Source organism: Hypoxylon fragiforme (genome assembly GCF_022984875.1).
Source record: "Hypoxylon fragiforme strain CBS 206.31 chromosome Unknown GGS25scaffold_10, whole genome shotgun sequence".
NCBI lineage: Eukaryota > Fungi > Ascomycota > Sordariomycetes > Xylariales > Hypoxylaceae > Hypoxylon > Hypoxylon fragiforme.
In genome coordinates this window covers 2,088,564-2,102,472 of record NW_026054765.1, presented here as the reverse complement: position 1 = coordinate 2,102,472, position 13,909 = coordinate 2,088,564, and the positions used below count along the sequence as shown (strand labels likewise).

Below are 13,909 nucleotides of genomic sequence, written 5' to 3'. Positions count from 1 at the left end.
AAAGCCACAAGCCACAGCTGAAGTCTCAAGCATCAATGATGAATCCGCCATCTTGACCTGGCCCAAGCTCCATATCCAATTCAACACTCAGGCTGCAACAACACAACCTGAGTCTTGACACACCACTAAGTACACCAATATCATACCTAAGTATACTCCAATAATAACTACCTACTGTTTCTCTCTACGCATCTCAACTCTCTATGGTGAGTTAAAATCACAAGACTACCTACTATCATTCATACCTACTGACTAGGTTACTTACCTCTCTAGGCGAACCTTCCAAATCTACGCCGGCTCTTCATCGAGGCAAGGTCGGATGACGAGGAGAGAGAAGTGTCACGCAGGGCTGTAGGTGACTCCATTTCTATTACACTCCCTCTGGGGTATGCTCTTGTTCTTGTAAAATTAACAGTGTCTGACCTAGTTTTACAATGCCGTCTTATTCATGGGCTCAGTTGCCGTCTTCAGTCTTATAGCTCAGAAGATGAATGTTAGCAAATAGAAATGCTTGTAAAAATATCCATCACCTCATCAACTACTGATACACAGCCTGCTAGGTACTGGCGTATTAGAATCATTACGTAACCCTCCACTGTAGATACCAGGTACCCGACAGACTATTCAGATCCGCTGTCGCTGCCGAGAAAGGCCAAATCAGCCATTCGTTTCGAAACTCGTGGTTTTGCCTTGATTCCATCCTCATTCTCGCCTCCATCCTCGTTATTACCATCGGACTCTTCCTCTGTGGGTTTCTTAACAGTCTTAGCCTTGCTTCTCGAAGCACGACCACTGCCACCTCCGCTTCCCCAGTTTCGATTCATTTCGGTGACTGCTTCCAGGTCGGCCATGAGTTCTCTTTTCTCCTTTATCTCCTTGGCCTTTGCTTCGGAGAATCGACCCTCGATCCCAATGTCTCGGAGTATCCCTCTCAGATGTCTAAGCTTGGCTTTGCTGTCGTCGCCGTACTTCTTCAGTTCAATACCCCATATTTTACGAATCCCGCACTTAAGTAGCTGTCCTTGCAATTTCTTGATCTCTGCTTCATCTCCAGACGGCTCCTTAGTCTGCTTAGCCTTGGAAGCCCCCTTGGAAGCTCCCTTAGCATCTTTAGATCGACGCTTCTTGGGTGGTGGGTCGTCTATGACAGACGACAATTCAGAGCTCGAGTCGTCTCCATTTGCCGCTTTGGTGTCTTGGTCGTCTATATCCTTTGGTTTGGTATAATCTTCCAGTTCCTCGGATTTCGACGTGGCTAGGCCACTAGCCTTTATGCTTGTCTCAGCATTGTCATCGATGTTCGAGTCCGTATTATCCTTCACCATAGCCTCGCTCTTCTCAGGAACCAAATCTTCTTCTTCGTCGGACTCTGCTATCGTAGGCTTACTATTGCGCTTTTTAATAGGACCTGCGCGTTTTCGTTTCTTGGGTGCCGATGAATCTTCCATATCACTAGCTTCGTCTTCCTTAATCCCGATCTTGGATTTGCGAACGGGCGCGGCTTTCTTCGAGCCCTTCTGCTTCTGCTTCTGCTTCTGCTTCTGCTTCTTCTTTGGTGCATGCTCTGAATCGCTAAGGTCGCTCAGCTCCGACTCCGACTCTTCTTTCTTAGACTTGCGACGTGAAGCCAAATTTTGTGGTTTGACTTTCGTAGACTCATCCTCCGATGACTTGAGATCGCTCAACTCAGAATCCGAGTCTTCCTTCTTGGATACTGCTGTAGTTGGTTCCTTTGGTGCCTCTTCGAATTCGCTTATGTCTTTAAGGTCACTAAGCTCCGACTCTGATTCCTCCTTCTTAGACTTGACTTTCTTAGAAGGGGCGGCGCGGGCCGCTTTCTTCTGCCGCTTTGGAGCAGGGGAGGGCTCTTCGCTCGATTGTCGCTTGACGCCATTCTTAGGTTCGGGCTTGGCCTTAGCTGCTGCTGGAGACGATGGGGGTTCGTCATTTTCGGCTAATAATTTGGCCTACATGTTACGTAATTAGCCATTACGTCGTGAAATCATAAACGCAATGCTGGATGCAAACACGTACGACAAATTCCTTAATGATATCTTTGCTACGCGCTTCCCAATCTGCTTCCTTGAAGAATCCTTTCTTGAGTCCACCCTTCTTTTCGACGTGTTGCCGGACATTGTTCACTGTCACTTCATCCCACCCACGTTCATCGACAATGGCGCGAACTCCGTCGCGGAGATCCTTCTCGAGAGATTCATCAGATGGCGCCATGGTGCTTCTGATTGTACGGGATTGAGGTAACACTTGAATAAATTGATTGCTAGTTAAAAGAAAAACAAGTCATACGTTTATTGGACGATGGCAAATGATTTATAAGATTCTGTTTGCCACGATTGACAACGGGATAATGGTCGTCGCGTCAAGGAGAGAGGATCGCGTGGTTGGTGTAAGTGGAGAAAAGTCTCAGTCAGTACGGGAGTAGAGGGGAAACAAGCTTGAAGGAGGACAAGAGCAAACAAGGATACCTAGTAACTAATACTAGTGTACCTAGGGTATGTAAGGATAGACCCCACAAAGGGGATCACTCATGGGTACATGTATCACTCACATCCATCAATTGACCAATCGGAATTCCGATTAGATTATGTAAGAAGCAGTAGTACATAATCACATACATCCGACTACGTAAGCCGCTCGATACATGGATATCTCCTGTTACGTGCATATTAGATGTAGTTATGTATCGAGAGGTGGGGATGAATCAAGACATCACAACTGTAGATGTCCCTTCCACATGTGCACTTCAAAAGTACAACATTGAATGGTGTAGGTATTATGTACTTCAATGTTCTTGTCAACATTTGAGTGCCATGAACAACATGTGCATATGAATTCCTGCAAACTACTAAGTCACATAAATTCTTCACTAGATCCACGTTTGTAAAGTTAATTATGAGTTGTGATAGATCACCAGTCGACAAATTGCCCACGGCACCTAATATGCGAAGGTCCAACGGCAGCGCGCCTACGGAATATGTCTAAGTAGTAGGCTTATATTGAGAGAGTGCGTTTTCAAGTCAACCTACCTAGTACAACTGGCGACGAGATAATCTGTCACCATCCATCGGGCACCATTTACTAGGTAAAACACATCAATACCTCCCTACCTGCATATGTATGTAGTAGTTTATGGTAACGCGGGTAAGAGATACGATGGAATCGAATCGTTTGATACATACCTACATGTAGAACTTCAAATGTTGAAACCAACATGAATGTTGGTGTACATATACATATGTAGGAGATATTTGGGCAGACATGGGGCCCAACATCTGATGTTATGCTGGTCAAGTGTATGTACCCGATTACACCTTCAATATTCGTTTGAATGTGGGCAAGGCATCAATATGTACCTATTATATCTACACAACTAACAGGTATACATCACTAGGCACGCTTACATCAATCATATAGGTAGGATAAGTAGGTAGTTTTGGTCCTGAACCCTGGTTATACATTGTGTGAGACTCTTATGTATCCTCCTCTATTCCTACTTACATACATGTATCTACATCTGCATAGTGCCTTTAGACAAGTATATCCAGCTTGCTTCATCCATCTATAACCCTATACTCTACCTACGTACTAATATTCCCAACTTCCTGGCGCTATCACCAGCTCATATCTTTATTACCTCTCACTCTATTCCTTGATCTCTTTTTACTCTACCTGTACGGACCGTACTTTTTAGTTGACTATCCTCTTCCCTTCGTATTGGAAGAGTTGGGGGGACCGTTCGCGAGATATTGCACGACATTATTACCCCGATGTTTACCTGAAAGTTATATTTATAAGTTGAATGGTACCATATCCAGGTTGCAATATGATGGCGATTGACCTGTCTGAAGCGGAGTTCCGCTATGTTATCAACCACGTTTTCCTTCCTCCCTACTTACCGCACAATGGAGATGGCCTCAACAACGACTCAGCCTTGCTGAAAGTCACCATAAAATGTCTTTCCATGTTTGACAGCCATGTACACCTCGACCAAGTCAAATCAGCAATCAAGATAATGCAAGACCTACACGATAATTATACCTACCATCCCGATCCTCTGCTACTGGAGGAAGGACTTCTCACATCTCTCAAGTCTGTAAGCCAAAATGGTTAGTTGATGTTCCAATCCTCTGAGAATTCATAAAGTTAATCTGCTATCCCCCAGACCGAAAGACAATTGCTGTTCACATTCGAGAACAAAATTGTGGTATGCTCTTCACCAGGTTCGATAACTCCGTTCATGTGGAGATGTTCGAACTATCTCCTCTCTACAAGGCCGTTACTTCCACCAAAGGGAGGCTACGTCGACTTTTCCCAGGCTTCGCTGTTTCTGTGCCCCTTGATATTTTCCAGTCTTCTGATTTCCTGGCCACGGTAGCACACACACTCACCACTATGAGCAACCAGCCCACGAAACGATATTCTACAGTGAAACAGGAGTTACAGGAGACTGCTGATCCAAAAATGGTCACTGAACTTTTCGCTACGTTTCTCCTATCCAAGGGAGAAACGGTGGAAGTCACAAGGATATTTAAGAATACCCGCGAGGAAGTGTTTCAGAATGGCACTTCCATGCCCTGGAATAGGTCGGCGTTATGGCTGCTTATCCGTGTTGCATTACAAATCCACTTCTCCAGGACCGAGACATCGACCGAGTGCCAGGAACAGACCTACAAGGTCTTCATGGTTTTCCTCGCAACCCAAATTCTGGACATGACGCCCAAGCATAGTATTTCCAGCGATCTACTGTCAGCCATGTGTTCCAAGCTCTCTCGCCGATGCCAAAAGCTTGTTGAGCCCATCCCCGGGTACATCTCTTCGTCTGTTGAATCGACGCTTCAAGCTACCCACAAGGTCTTGCAGGATAGATGGTCGGAAATACAAAATCCACGACCTGCTGTTAATAATCTTGAACAACTTCGAAGCCTAGATGCTCATGCTTCGGAGGATGTCCTCCTACGTCTCCCGAAACTCGATGACTTCATTGCGGTCATATCCCAAGCAAGGGCCAGTAGACCTAGTACGATGTTCGATGGGACCTGCCCTTTGGATATGTACGATGCTTCTGATACACCAAAGCTCAGCACTATGCACAAATCAACGAATGTGTCATTTAAGCTTTTAGCTTGCGAGCATTGGGTCTCCTCATGCCTCGAAGAGTGGTTAGAATCCAATATAAGTAATCCTAGCACATGCGGTGTTCTGAGAGGCCTGATCGAAGACTATCATCGAGAAGCATTCGAGCAATACGAAGGCAACCCAGAAGGAGCTTCTATAATGGTTCTTACTCTCCTTGAGCTTTGGGTCGCATCCGATAAGTCAGCCGTCCAAAACTGTCCGCTGCTAAGCAAATACAAGCTAGGCATACCAGAGAATATCCTGGATAGCTTGATTCTGCCGCTAAGGTGTCAGATGAATAGACTCAGGAAGATTGAGAACTATTTGCGTGATCGTAGTTGTGCAAAAGGGGCTAAGTTTTCACTCAATGATATATTCGACTTTGGCACAGACCACTGCCTTTCCGTCCAATATTTTGATGAGTCCAGCGAACTTCGAACGCTACGTGATGAGATCGAGTCTCGAGCAAGCACAGAGAGGGCGCGGAAACGAGAAGAATACAAACGTATTAGCAATGAGTATAGAGATTTGCGAGATAAAGCGGAGAAAAAGCCGCACGAATACACCAACTATCGCCATGCTCGTAATTGCAAGAAATGTGAACTCTTTGCGAAGGCCAATGATCTACAAATACATCCTCATATATGGCCACTCCCTGAGAAGCCGCTCGAGGCTAAGTCAACTGTTTTCGAGCTGCGAGTCCCTAAGTACATCGGTCATTGGCGTGACACATTGTTTATGATACTTCAGGTCTTCGGTCTAGAGTATCGAGGAGCCGAGAGTCTAAGGGGTATTAATCATGAGTCACAAAACCCAGAATTTCGCGCATTCAGCGAACGACAGAATATAACTTTACGGGCAGCGAAAAAGTCCCGTCCACCGATGAAAATTGCGACTGTGGTCGATGATCAAGTCTGCCAACCATGTGGATTACAGTACAAATATTATCAGTCTCGGGAGTGCGGCGTCAAGCGCGGAAAGGATCCGTACCGCATTCCTAGACTATGCACTTATATGTATCCATCATCGAAAACGAAAGAAGTCGAAGTACCCCCATTAACGAGGTTTTTCTATCGCCCACACTCAAAAGCAAGTGGTCCACCGCCGAATAGCGTGCTAGCCACCCAGTGCGAATGTCCAGACGATCTCTCTCTGGAGGAGTACAAGGCACTCGCAACGATCCCCCTTGGCTATAGGATCCAATGGCAGAACATCTTGGTGCAGATTGCATTACCCAGCTTGGATTTCAATAAGGAACTGACTGCATTTGTCATCCTGCAGTGCATTTACCAAGCGGGCCCTCGCGAAGACGAGGACTTAGTTAGGGAAAGCCATAAAATCCTTAGCGATGAGCAGTTTACTGATGCCCTTTTAAGAAGTCTTGAGGAGGCATGGCTGAGAATTGAGAAGAATTGGCAATCTTTTCAAGCCCTGGGCATCTATGTTGCCCTGACTAGACGTGTTCTCTCCTTGACCCCTACGGAGAAAGTGAAGTTTCAGTGTCTTGAGCTTCTGGGCCGCCTTCGTAAGACTGCTTTGGAATGGATAGAAACCTTGGTTGCTGCTAGTGGTGATGTGAACAGTTCCTTACGAAAGAAAGCCGTCGAAATAGCCTTGATCTGTGTGGACACGTTCAATGTTGACGATGAACACCTCCTTGGCCTTCTCGCCTCGTTAGAGGACGCCAGTATTATGATACAATGCGCCATTGTCATTCACGAGGGACTCCACCACATACCAAAGTCGCCCAAGACTTTGACTTACATCATGCACCAACGTTGGGAGCAGCTAGCCTATCGGGCTTTCAATATTTTAGTTGACGAGGTAGTGGAAAGACGCAACAATGCGCTGGATACTGCCATTAGAAAGTATTCGTCTACATTACACGTCAAGGGCAATTGGAAGACCTTACCAAGGCCGTGTGATCATTGGGTTTTCTCGACACTTGAAAGTGAAGAGAGCATCCATTTCAGTCTGCTGACCGGCGAACTTCTCGTAAATGGTACCTCACTGGGCCGGCTACCTAAAGAGTACGAGAATCATGCCATGCACCGTACATTATTTGGCGACTCAATCTTGGAGGTTTTGCCCGTCACAGTTGGCCGAATGAGATATTCCTCCAAGAACAGATTTAAGGGGCATGCTTTGAATTTGGCGTTGGGATCTTCGGACGGGAGCGTGATCAGAGCTGATGATCTCCTAATTCGAGCCATGACGGAAGACGAGTCCCACGAAGCCTATGAACTCGTCCCTCCGCATATCTTAGAAGGTTCGCTTCCGACTATGTTTGTGAAAAAATATATCCATTGGTATAACGCAGCCCATGGCTACTTGGAATTATGCCCTCATGAGAATCCATGGTCTCATTCCGAGGAGAACTGGAAGCTGGTACGCACAGAAGATGGAAAGTCTACATGGAAGTTAGTTAAAGGTCGCTTGGGTCTTATCGCCGTCAGTAGTCCTACGGCGAAGGTGGTATCACGGATATTAGAACCCCTGGAAGAACGCTATTGGATACATATTATTCTCGAAGGACCTTTGCTGGACATCGAGCTCCCCAGACTAAACCTTGGGTTCTCCGTGAGATTGGGAGAAACATCAGTTGTTTCTCGTCAGTTCCGTGGAATGCGCGTGGACGAGAATCAGAACATCGGAACTCTGTTCGGCCTCAGTAGCAAGCTTGTGCTGAAAGCCGAAGATGACCGAAGTCGACGCAAGGTCTTGATCCCGAATGGAAACATTACTTTTGAGGGCACCCAACAACATGTACAGGAACATGTACAGGTCAAGATCGAAAAATCTTCTTCCACGAGGATTCACGCCTTCGAGGTTGACGGTTTGCTTGGCAGACTCCTCAATAGCCAGAGTTTACAGGATAGATTACTTGTATCATACCTCCATGCCCTCACTTCATTCCCTTTACCAGATCCGCTGACTCGGAGAACGGGGACGGAGGAAGCGCTCACGATCCTGAAGTCTGCTGCCGTACGATCTTTCAAGTTTCTTACGAAGGAGAATATCCAGTTGTTGACTGAGATCGCACATCTCACCCCGACCAGAAAGTATTACTCAAAGTTGATGCAGACTGTGGATTGGTCGAGCCTTGGTTTTCTATCTCAGCATGGCGAGTTCTTCAAAATCGTACAATCAATATTTGACCAGGCGAGATCGTTAAACTTTTTCTACCCAGAATTGCCTTTGGAGAATATCGAGCTACACAAAGTTGAGCCGAGTTTACTACAGCGAGACCTCATTCGTTCCTCAACGTTCCGTGTCTTGGGATTTGGTGCTGAAGACTATACAACTGACGCCGATAAGGTCGATTACCAGGCTAGAGATGGCGGTCCATGTTCAGAAGCGGCCAGTCGGGCCTTTGCTATGTCGATCATTGCATCCCGAGAGCCTTTCAGTCTCGTAGAAGACGTTCAGGAAGACTTATGGTCTCGTATCTGGTGCTTTCTGAAGGATTACAGTAATAGTCATAGTCCAGCAGGGAAAATGGAAGGATATGAATCCGAAGTTACACCTTCCTTGAACTATGCCGACTTGCTTCTAGATGGATACAAGTCTGACATCGCCAAAAATTGGATTCCGCTCCACCGACTACTAGCGTCTGGGACGGTTAGACCTACCAAGTTTCAAGTTATGATGTGGCTGGCTACCCTTTCTTTTACAAGTGATCACATCGACATGGACATCCTCCAAGTTCTGGCGTCTTTCTTTGTGGCACCCGCAATGTCTCTTATCCAAATACCCCGATTTAAGGACTTTGATTTGGAGTGTGGGTATGATATTGACAACTCAGATCTTGAGACGTCTCTCGAGGATTCAATTGTCCCACGGAAGGATTGGCCAGAAGCACAGCTTCAACCGGAACATGGTGAGTCCGCGGGGGACTTTGACGAGAGACGACAAAGAATACGTACGAAAAAAAAAGATGAAGCTCTCCGTACTTTCGTGGATGCCTTGACGAGACAATGGCCCTGCGAAGTGCCGGACTATCCATGCTATTCAACAAGGATCTCATGCCAGCCGTATATCATGGTTGACTATGCCATGACACGAGCAAGGCGGTACTTTGAACCACGATATCACAATCACAAACTTAAGGAGTATCTCCAAAGCATTGAAAAAACGATACCCCATAAAGTCACGCCAGTCTTTATGAGCACGCATCCACTTCAAACCCCACCCTTTGATTGTGTGAGAAGACCGAGTTTCATTTGTCTTGATGAAATATTTTCGTGTCAAGCTCCTACAACTTTGCCGCCTATGGTGGATGACGTGAAGCAGTTACTGTCGGGGCCTCGAATTTTATCATTGTTGTCAAGGCTCTCCAAATCAAAGGAGTCTGAATACGAAAGAAAATACCTGGAAGATCTTCAAGCCAGTGCCCGATCTCTGCAGGATAGGAACAATAGGCACTACTCAATACCAGGACGGGAGGAAGCCGAGTTGAGACAGATCCTCATCGAGCATCTAAACTGCTGCCAGGGATTGGTGGATGATATTTATGATGCTATGTATAGCGCAGTGACCCCTGATCAAGCAATAGGGCACAATAGCCTCTATACTAAGCCCATTGCAATCCAGCAGTTGCCGAGGTTCTCACCAAGCTTTTTCTTGGAGCGTCTTTGTCGACAGAATCAGGAGAAGCTCCCAGAAGGCTGGAAGAATTGCATAGTTCACTATGGACGGGCGCTTACCCACCGACAAGGAGCAGAACGCTTGCTGGGGGCAATTGGCAACACCACGTCTTTGACAAACGAGCTGAACAACTCGGGCCACATTAACTGGAACCCCTTAGACCACCCGGAGTCGTTACTGCTGGAAATAGAAAGTGATATTCTCATTCGAGAGGTTCAAGAGGAAATCGCTGCGAAGATGAGAGAGAACACCAAAGGCAATGCTGTCATGCAATTGAACATGGGCGAAGGAAAATCCTCCGTGATTGTCCCCATGGTTGCTACATCCCTCGCGGATGGCTCCCAGTTGGTCCGAGTGATCGTTGGAAAGGCCCAATCGAACCAGATGTATCACATGCTAATATCCAAACTGGGAGGCTTGCTAAACAGACGGGTATATCATGTACCTTTCTCCCGGGCAGTGAAACTGGGACACACAGAGATCGGAGTGATACAGAATCTGTTTGATTCATGCTTGGAGACCGGTGGCATCTTGCTGGTCCAGCCTGAACATATCCTGTCTTTCAAGCTCATGGGCATCGAGTGTACTCTCACCGGGAAAGAGAGCATGGGAAAGTCTTTGGTACAAAGCCAACAGTTCCTTAACGAGCACACACGCGATATCGTGGACGAGAGCGATGACAACTTTAGTGTCAAGTTTGAATTGGTGTACACAGTTGGCTTACAAAACTCGACGGAACACAGCCCCCGGAGGTGGACTTGCACTCATGAAGTGCTCGATAGGATCAGAAATATCATCCCAGAACTACAGTCCGCCTTTCCCACCTCGATTGAAACTCACCATCAGTCTGCTGGGTGCTTCCCGCGAACTCGTATTCTGCGGCAAGATGCTGGAGATGAACTGATATCTCGAATCGCGGAGGAAATCTGTAAAATGGGCCTAGATGCATTCCCCATTACAAGGGAACCAGAACGTGTCCGCAAGGCGGTGCTTAGATATATCAGCCAATACGAACCTGATCCAGCCGATATAGAAATAGTCGAGAACGAACACTCGAATGGGCTCTGGGCCGACCTTCTCTTTCGGAAAACGCTGCTTTTGTTACGAGGTCTCATAGCTGGAGGAATCTTGACGTTTGCCTTTGCACATAAACGGTGGAGGGTGGACTATGGCCTTGATTCCACCAGACAACCCAACACTAAGCTGGCAGTCCCGTACAGAGCCAAGGATAACCCTTCCCCACGCTCTGAATTCAGCCACCCAGATGTCATTATTATCTTTACATCTTTGAGCTACTACTACCGTGGTCTGGAAGATGAGGAGCTATTCCAAGCATTCGGCCACCTTCTCAAGTCTGACGAGGCTGTCCAAGAGTATCAGGTGTGGGTAAAAGACGCACAGAAACTGCCTGATGCTTTTCGGCAGTTGGTGGGAGTCAACACCGAAGACGACATGAAATGCACCCAGGAAGTATTCCCGCACTTGAAGTACGAGAAGGGAGTCATTGACTACTTCTTGGCGCACATCGTGTTCCCTAAAGAGATGAAAGTCTTCCCACACAAGCTTTCTGCGTCCGGCTGGGATCTAGGCGCGATCAAGGGACACCGAACCACAGGCTTTAGTGGTACCAACGACTCCCGCGAGGTGCTCCCACTGGATGTTGAGCAGTTGGACCTCGACGCCCAAAGGCATACCAACGCCTTGGTTCTGGAATACTTGCTCGGGCCTGAGAACTCCGTGGAACTTATGCCGCGGGGCCGGGACGAAGATACGATGGCCGAAATGCTCCTGAACACGATAACAAAAATGGATCCGCCGACTCGGGTTATTCTGGACGTGGGAGCTCAAATCCTCGAGCTCACTAACTACGAGGTAGCAAGGGCATGGCTGAAGAAAACCTCCGGCATTGCACAAATACAGGCCGCCATATACTTCAACGACAAGGATGAGATGTGCGTCATGGACCGAAAGAATCACATCGAAACGCTTCATACGTCGCCCTTCGCTACACAGCTGGATGTGTGCGTCGTCTTTCTGGACGAGGCACATACGAGAGGCACAGACCTGAAGCTACCAAAGGATTGTCGTGCAGCAGTCACTTTGGGCGCAAACCTGACGAAGGATAGATTAGTCCAAGGTAAGTCGATGGCGAATAGTCTTCAGCTAGTAGTGTGGTATGGCAGACTGACATATCGAATAGCATGTATGAGAATGAGAATGCTCGGACAAGGGCAGTCGGTAGTGTTTTGCGTGCCAGACGAGATTCAAACAAAGATCCGGCAACGTCGACATGCCGAAGAAGCTGATAATGAAGGCATATCCGTCCTGGATATCCTGGTTTGGGCCATCGGAGAAACTTGGGAGGACATCCACCGAAGCATTGGTATGTGGGAGTCACAGGGTCGCCGATACGAACAGCACAAAGCATTATGGAAAGAGGCCGACGATAACCCCGACGTTGGCTTCGACAAGGCCCTGGCCGAAAGGTATCGCGAGGATGAAGGCCAGACTCTAGAACACAGATACCGGCCACGTCCGAAGCCAGACTCGGCGAACGCATGCGCGCCAAAGACCAACGGCATCACGGATCCAATCTCCCTACGCTGCAGCCAATTCAAGCACCTGCAAGGTTCCGCAGCAGCCCTGCAAGAGGAGGAGGAGCGCGAGCTATCTCCAGAGATGGAGGAAGAAAGGGAGGACCAGCGACCACCCCGCGCCGATCCAGCGCCGCACAGCCTCCACGAGGACATCAAGACGTTCGTCCTCTCCGGAACCCTTTCTCCAAACTCCACCGCATACATGCCCGCGTTCTCGACACTCGCAAACACGGCAGCCGGCGCCCTGTTCCCCGTCGCCGAGCTCCCGACCCGCCTGCTCGTCTCCGCCGACTTCGCGACCACGATCGCAGCCAACAGCCCCTTTGCCGTCCTCGACGCGTACCAGCGGCCCGTCCAGTGGATCCTGACCAGCAGCAGCGCGGACATGATCGTCATCAGCCCCTTCGAGGCGCACGAGCTGCTGCCGCTCATCCACCACCGGCGGACCTCGCACGGCGGCGGCGGCGGCGGCGTCGCGCTCCACGTGTACGCGCCGCGCGCGAACCTCGAGTACCGCCGCCTCGACACGCTCGACCTGTACACGGTGCCGGCGGAGCTCAAGGGGCGGCGCGTGCCGCTGCGCCTCGTCACGGAGCTGAATCTGTTCGCGGGCCAGCTGTACTTCGCGTCGTATGAGCAGTACGTCGATGCTTGTAAGTTTATTGGGGTTAGCTGGGAGCCACGCGACGACGACGACGACGAAGACAGTTCCTCCGGAATAAATAGGAAGAAAGTGGGAGAGGGAGAGGGAGGAGGAGGAGGGGTGAAAGTCAGCCCGGTTGCGTTCTTCACGGAGCTGCACACGAAGATTCGACGCAACTGCCAGACTATTGATAAGACGCACATGGGGAAGCTACTTGGTTTTCATTTGCTTGCGCCCTCGGACTTCCGAGAAGAGGGGATGGTGGAGGAAGATGTGGGTGAGGAATAGGGGTTGCAGCTCGACGTTGTATACCTGATAGGTATGAAGTTGCTTGGCGGTGGACATTGATTAGTATGTCATATACGGGGGATATCGTTGCTTCAAGGATATTTTAATTACTGTAGACGGGGTACCAGGCCGATAGGGATATTCGTGACTCTCGGTTAGAGTCACGTATCTCACGACATCCGGGATCTCACTTTGCCAGGCGTTATGGAGGGTTTGCAAGGCAAGATAGAGTGTTTCCTATTTCTCCCGAGCTATAAGCCGCTCAATTAGTTAAAAGAAATGGGGGGATTATCACATACCGAGGTTCCCCTGAGGAGATACAATCTGCACGTAATTCCGTGATAACGTAGCCGTGACCATTATTCTCGCATCAGTGACATATCCGATCATTAAAATCGATGTAGGTGAGGCGTGCGGCTTTGCGTATAACCTGGTGAACATATCGCCGTAGTAGTTTGGAGCTCTATGATCGGTATGTAGATACCTACCCAAGTTCGCAAGCAGGTATCTACATAGTACCCGGCGGTTCGGTTCGTAGTTGGAGATTAGATACACAAGCATGTGGATGGTATATGTATTACTCATTTTTGCAGTCCACAGC

The 13,909-nt window shown here is 48.3% G+C and overlaps 2 protein-coding genes across 2 annotated transcripts; one reads left to right on the top strand and one right to left on the bottom strand.

Annotated features, from left to right (window-relative positions):
* Window positions 1-11: 11 nt before the first annotated feature.
* Window positions 12-2,534, bottom strand: GGS25DRAFT_511509 (uncharacterized protein). The gene is made up of 4 exons (XM_049262725.1): window positions 2,035-2,534; window positions 428-1,967; window positions 274-351; window positions 12-206 (listed from the first exon to the last, which is right to left on the bottom strand). The coding sequence occupies exons 1-2, from the start codon at window positions 2,227-2,229 to the stop codon at window positions 621-623; spliced, it is 1,542 nt and encodes a 513-aa protein (XP_049112553.1). The 5' UTR covers window positions 2,230-2,534; the 3' UTR covers window positions 12-206; window positions 274-351; window positions 428-620.
* An 844-nt stretch (window positions 2,535-3,378) lies between these two features.
* On the top strand, window positions 3,379-13,592 carry GGS25DRAFT_528567 (uncharacterized protein). The gene is made up of 3 exons (XM_049265200.1): window positions 3,379-4,124; window positions 4,181-11,917; window positions 11,981-13,592. The coding sequence occupies exons 1-3, from the start codon at window positions 3,818-3,820 to the stop codon at window positions 13,306-13,308; spliced, it is 9,372 nt and encodes a 3,123-aa protein (XP_049112552.1). The 5' UTR covers window positions 3,379-3,817; the 3' UTR covers window positions 13,309-13,592.
* The last annotated feature ends 317 nt before the right edge of the window (window positions 13,593-13,909 follow it).

What these genes read in the sequence shown, in the direction of transcription:
- GGS25DRAFT_511509 (XM_049262725.1), bottom strand. Translation starts at nt 2,229, where the DNA reads ATGGCGCCATCTGATGAATCTCTCGAGAAGGATCTCCGCGACGGAGTT. An exon ending in ATATCATTAAGGAATTTGTC is followed by an intron (nt 1,968 to 2,034) that starts GTACGTGTTTGC and finishes CGTAACATGTAG; the next exon opens with GCCAAATTATTAGCCGAAAA.
- GGS25DRAFT_528567 (XM_049265200.1), top strand. Translation starts at nt 3,818, where the DNA reads ATGGTACCATATCCAGGTTGCAATATGATGGCGATTGACCTGTCTGAA. An exon ending in CAAGTCTGTAAGCCAAAATG is followed by an intron (nt 4,125 to 4,180) that starts GTTAGTTGATGT and finishes GCTATCCCCCAG; the next exon opens with ACCGAAAGACAATTGCTGTT. An exon ending in GAAGGATAGATTAGTCCAAG is followed by an intron (nt 11,918 to 11,980) that starts GTAAGTCGATGG and finishes CATATCGAATAG; the next exon opens with CATGTATGAGAATGAGAATG.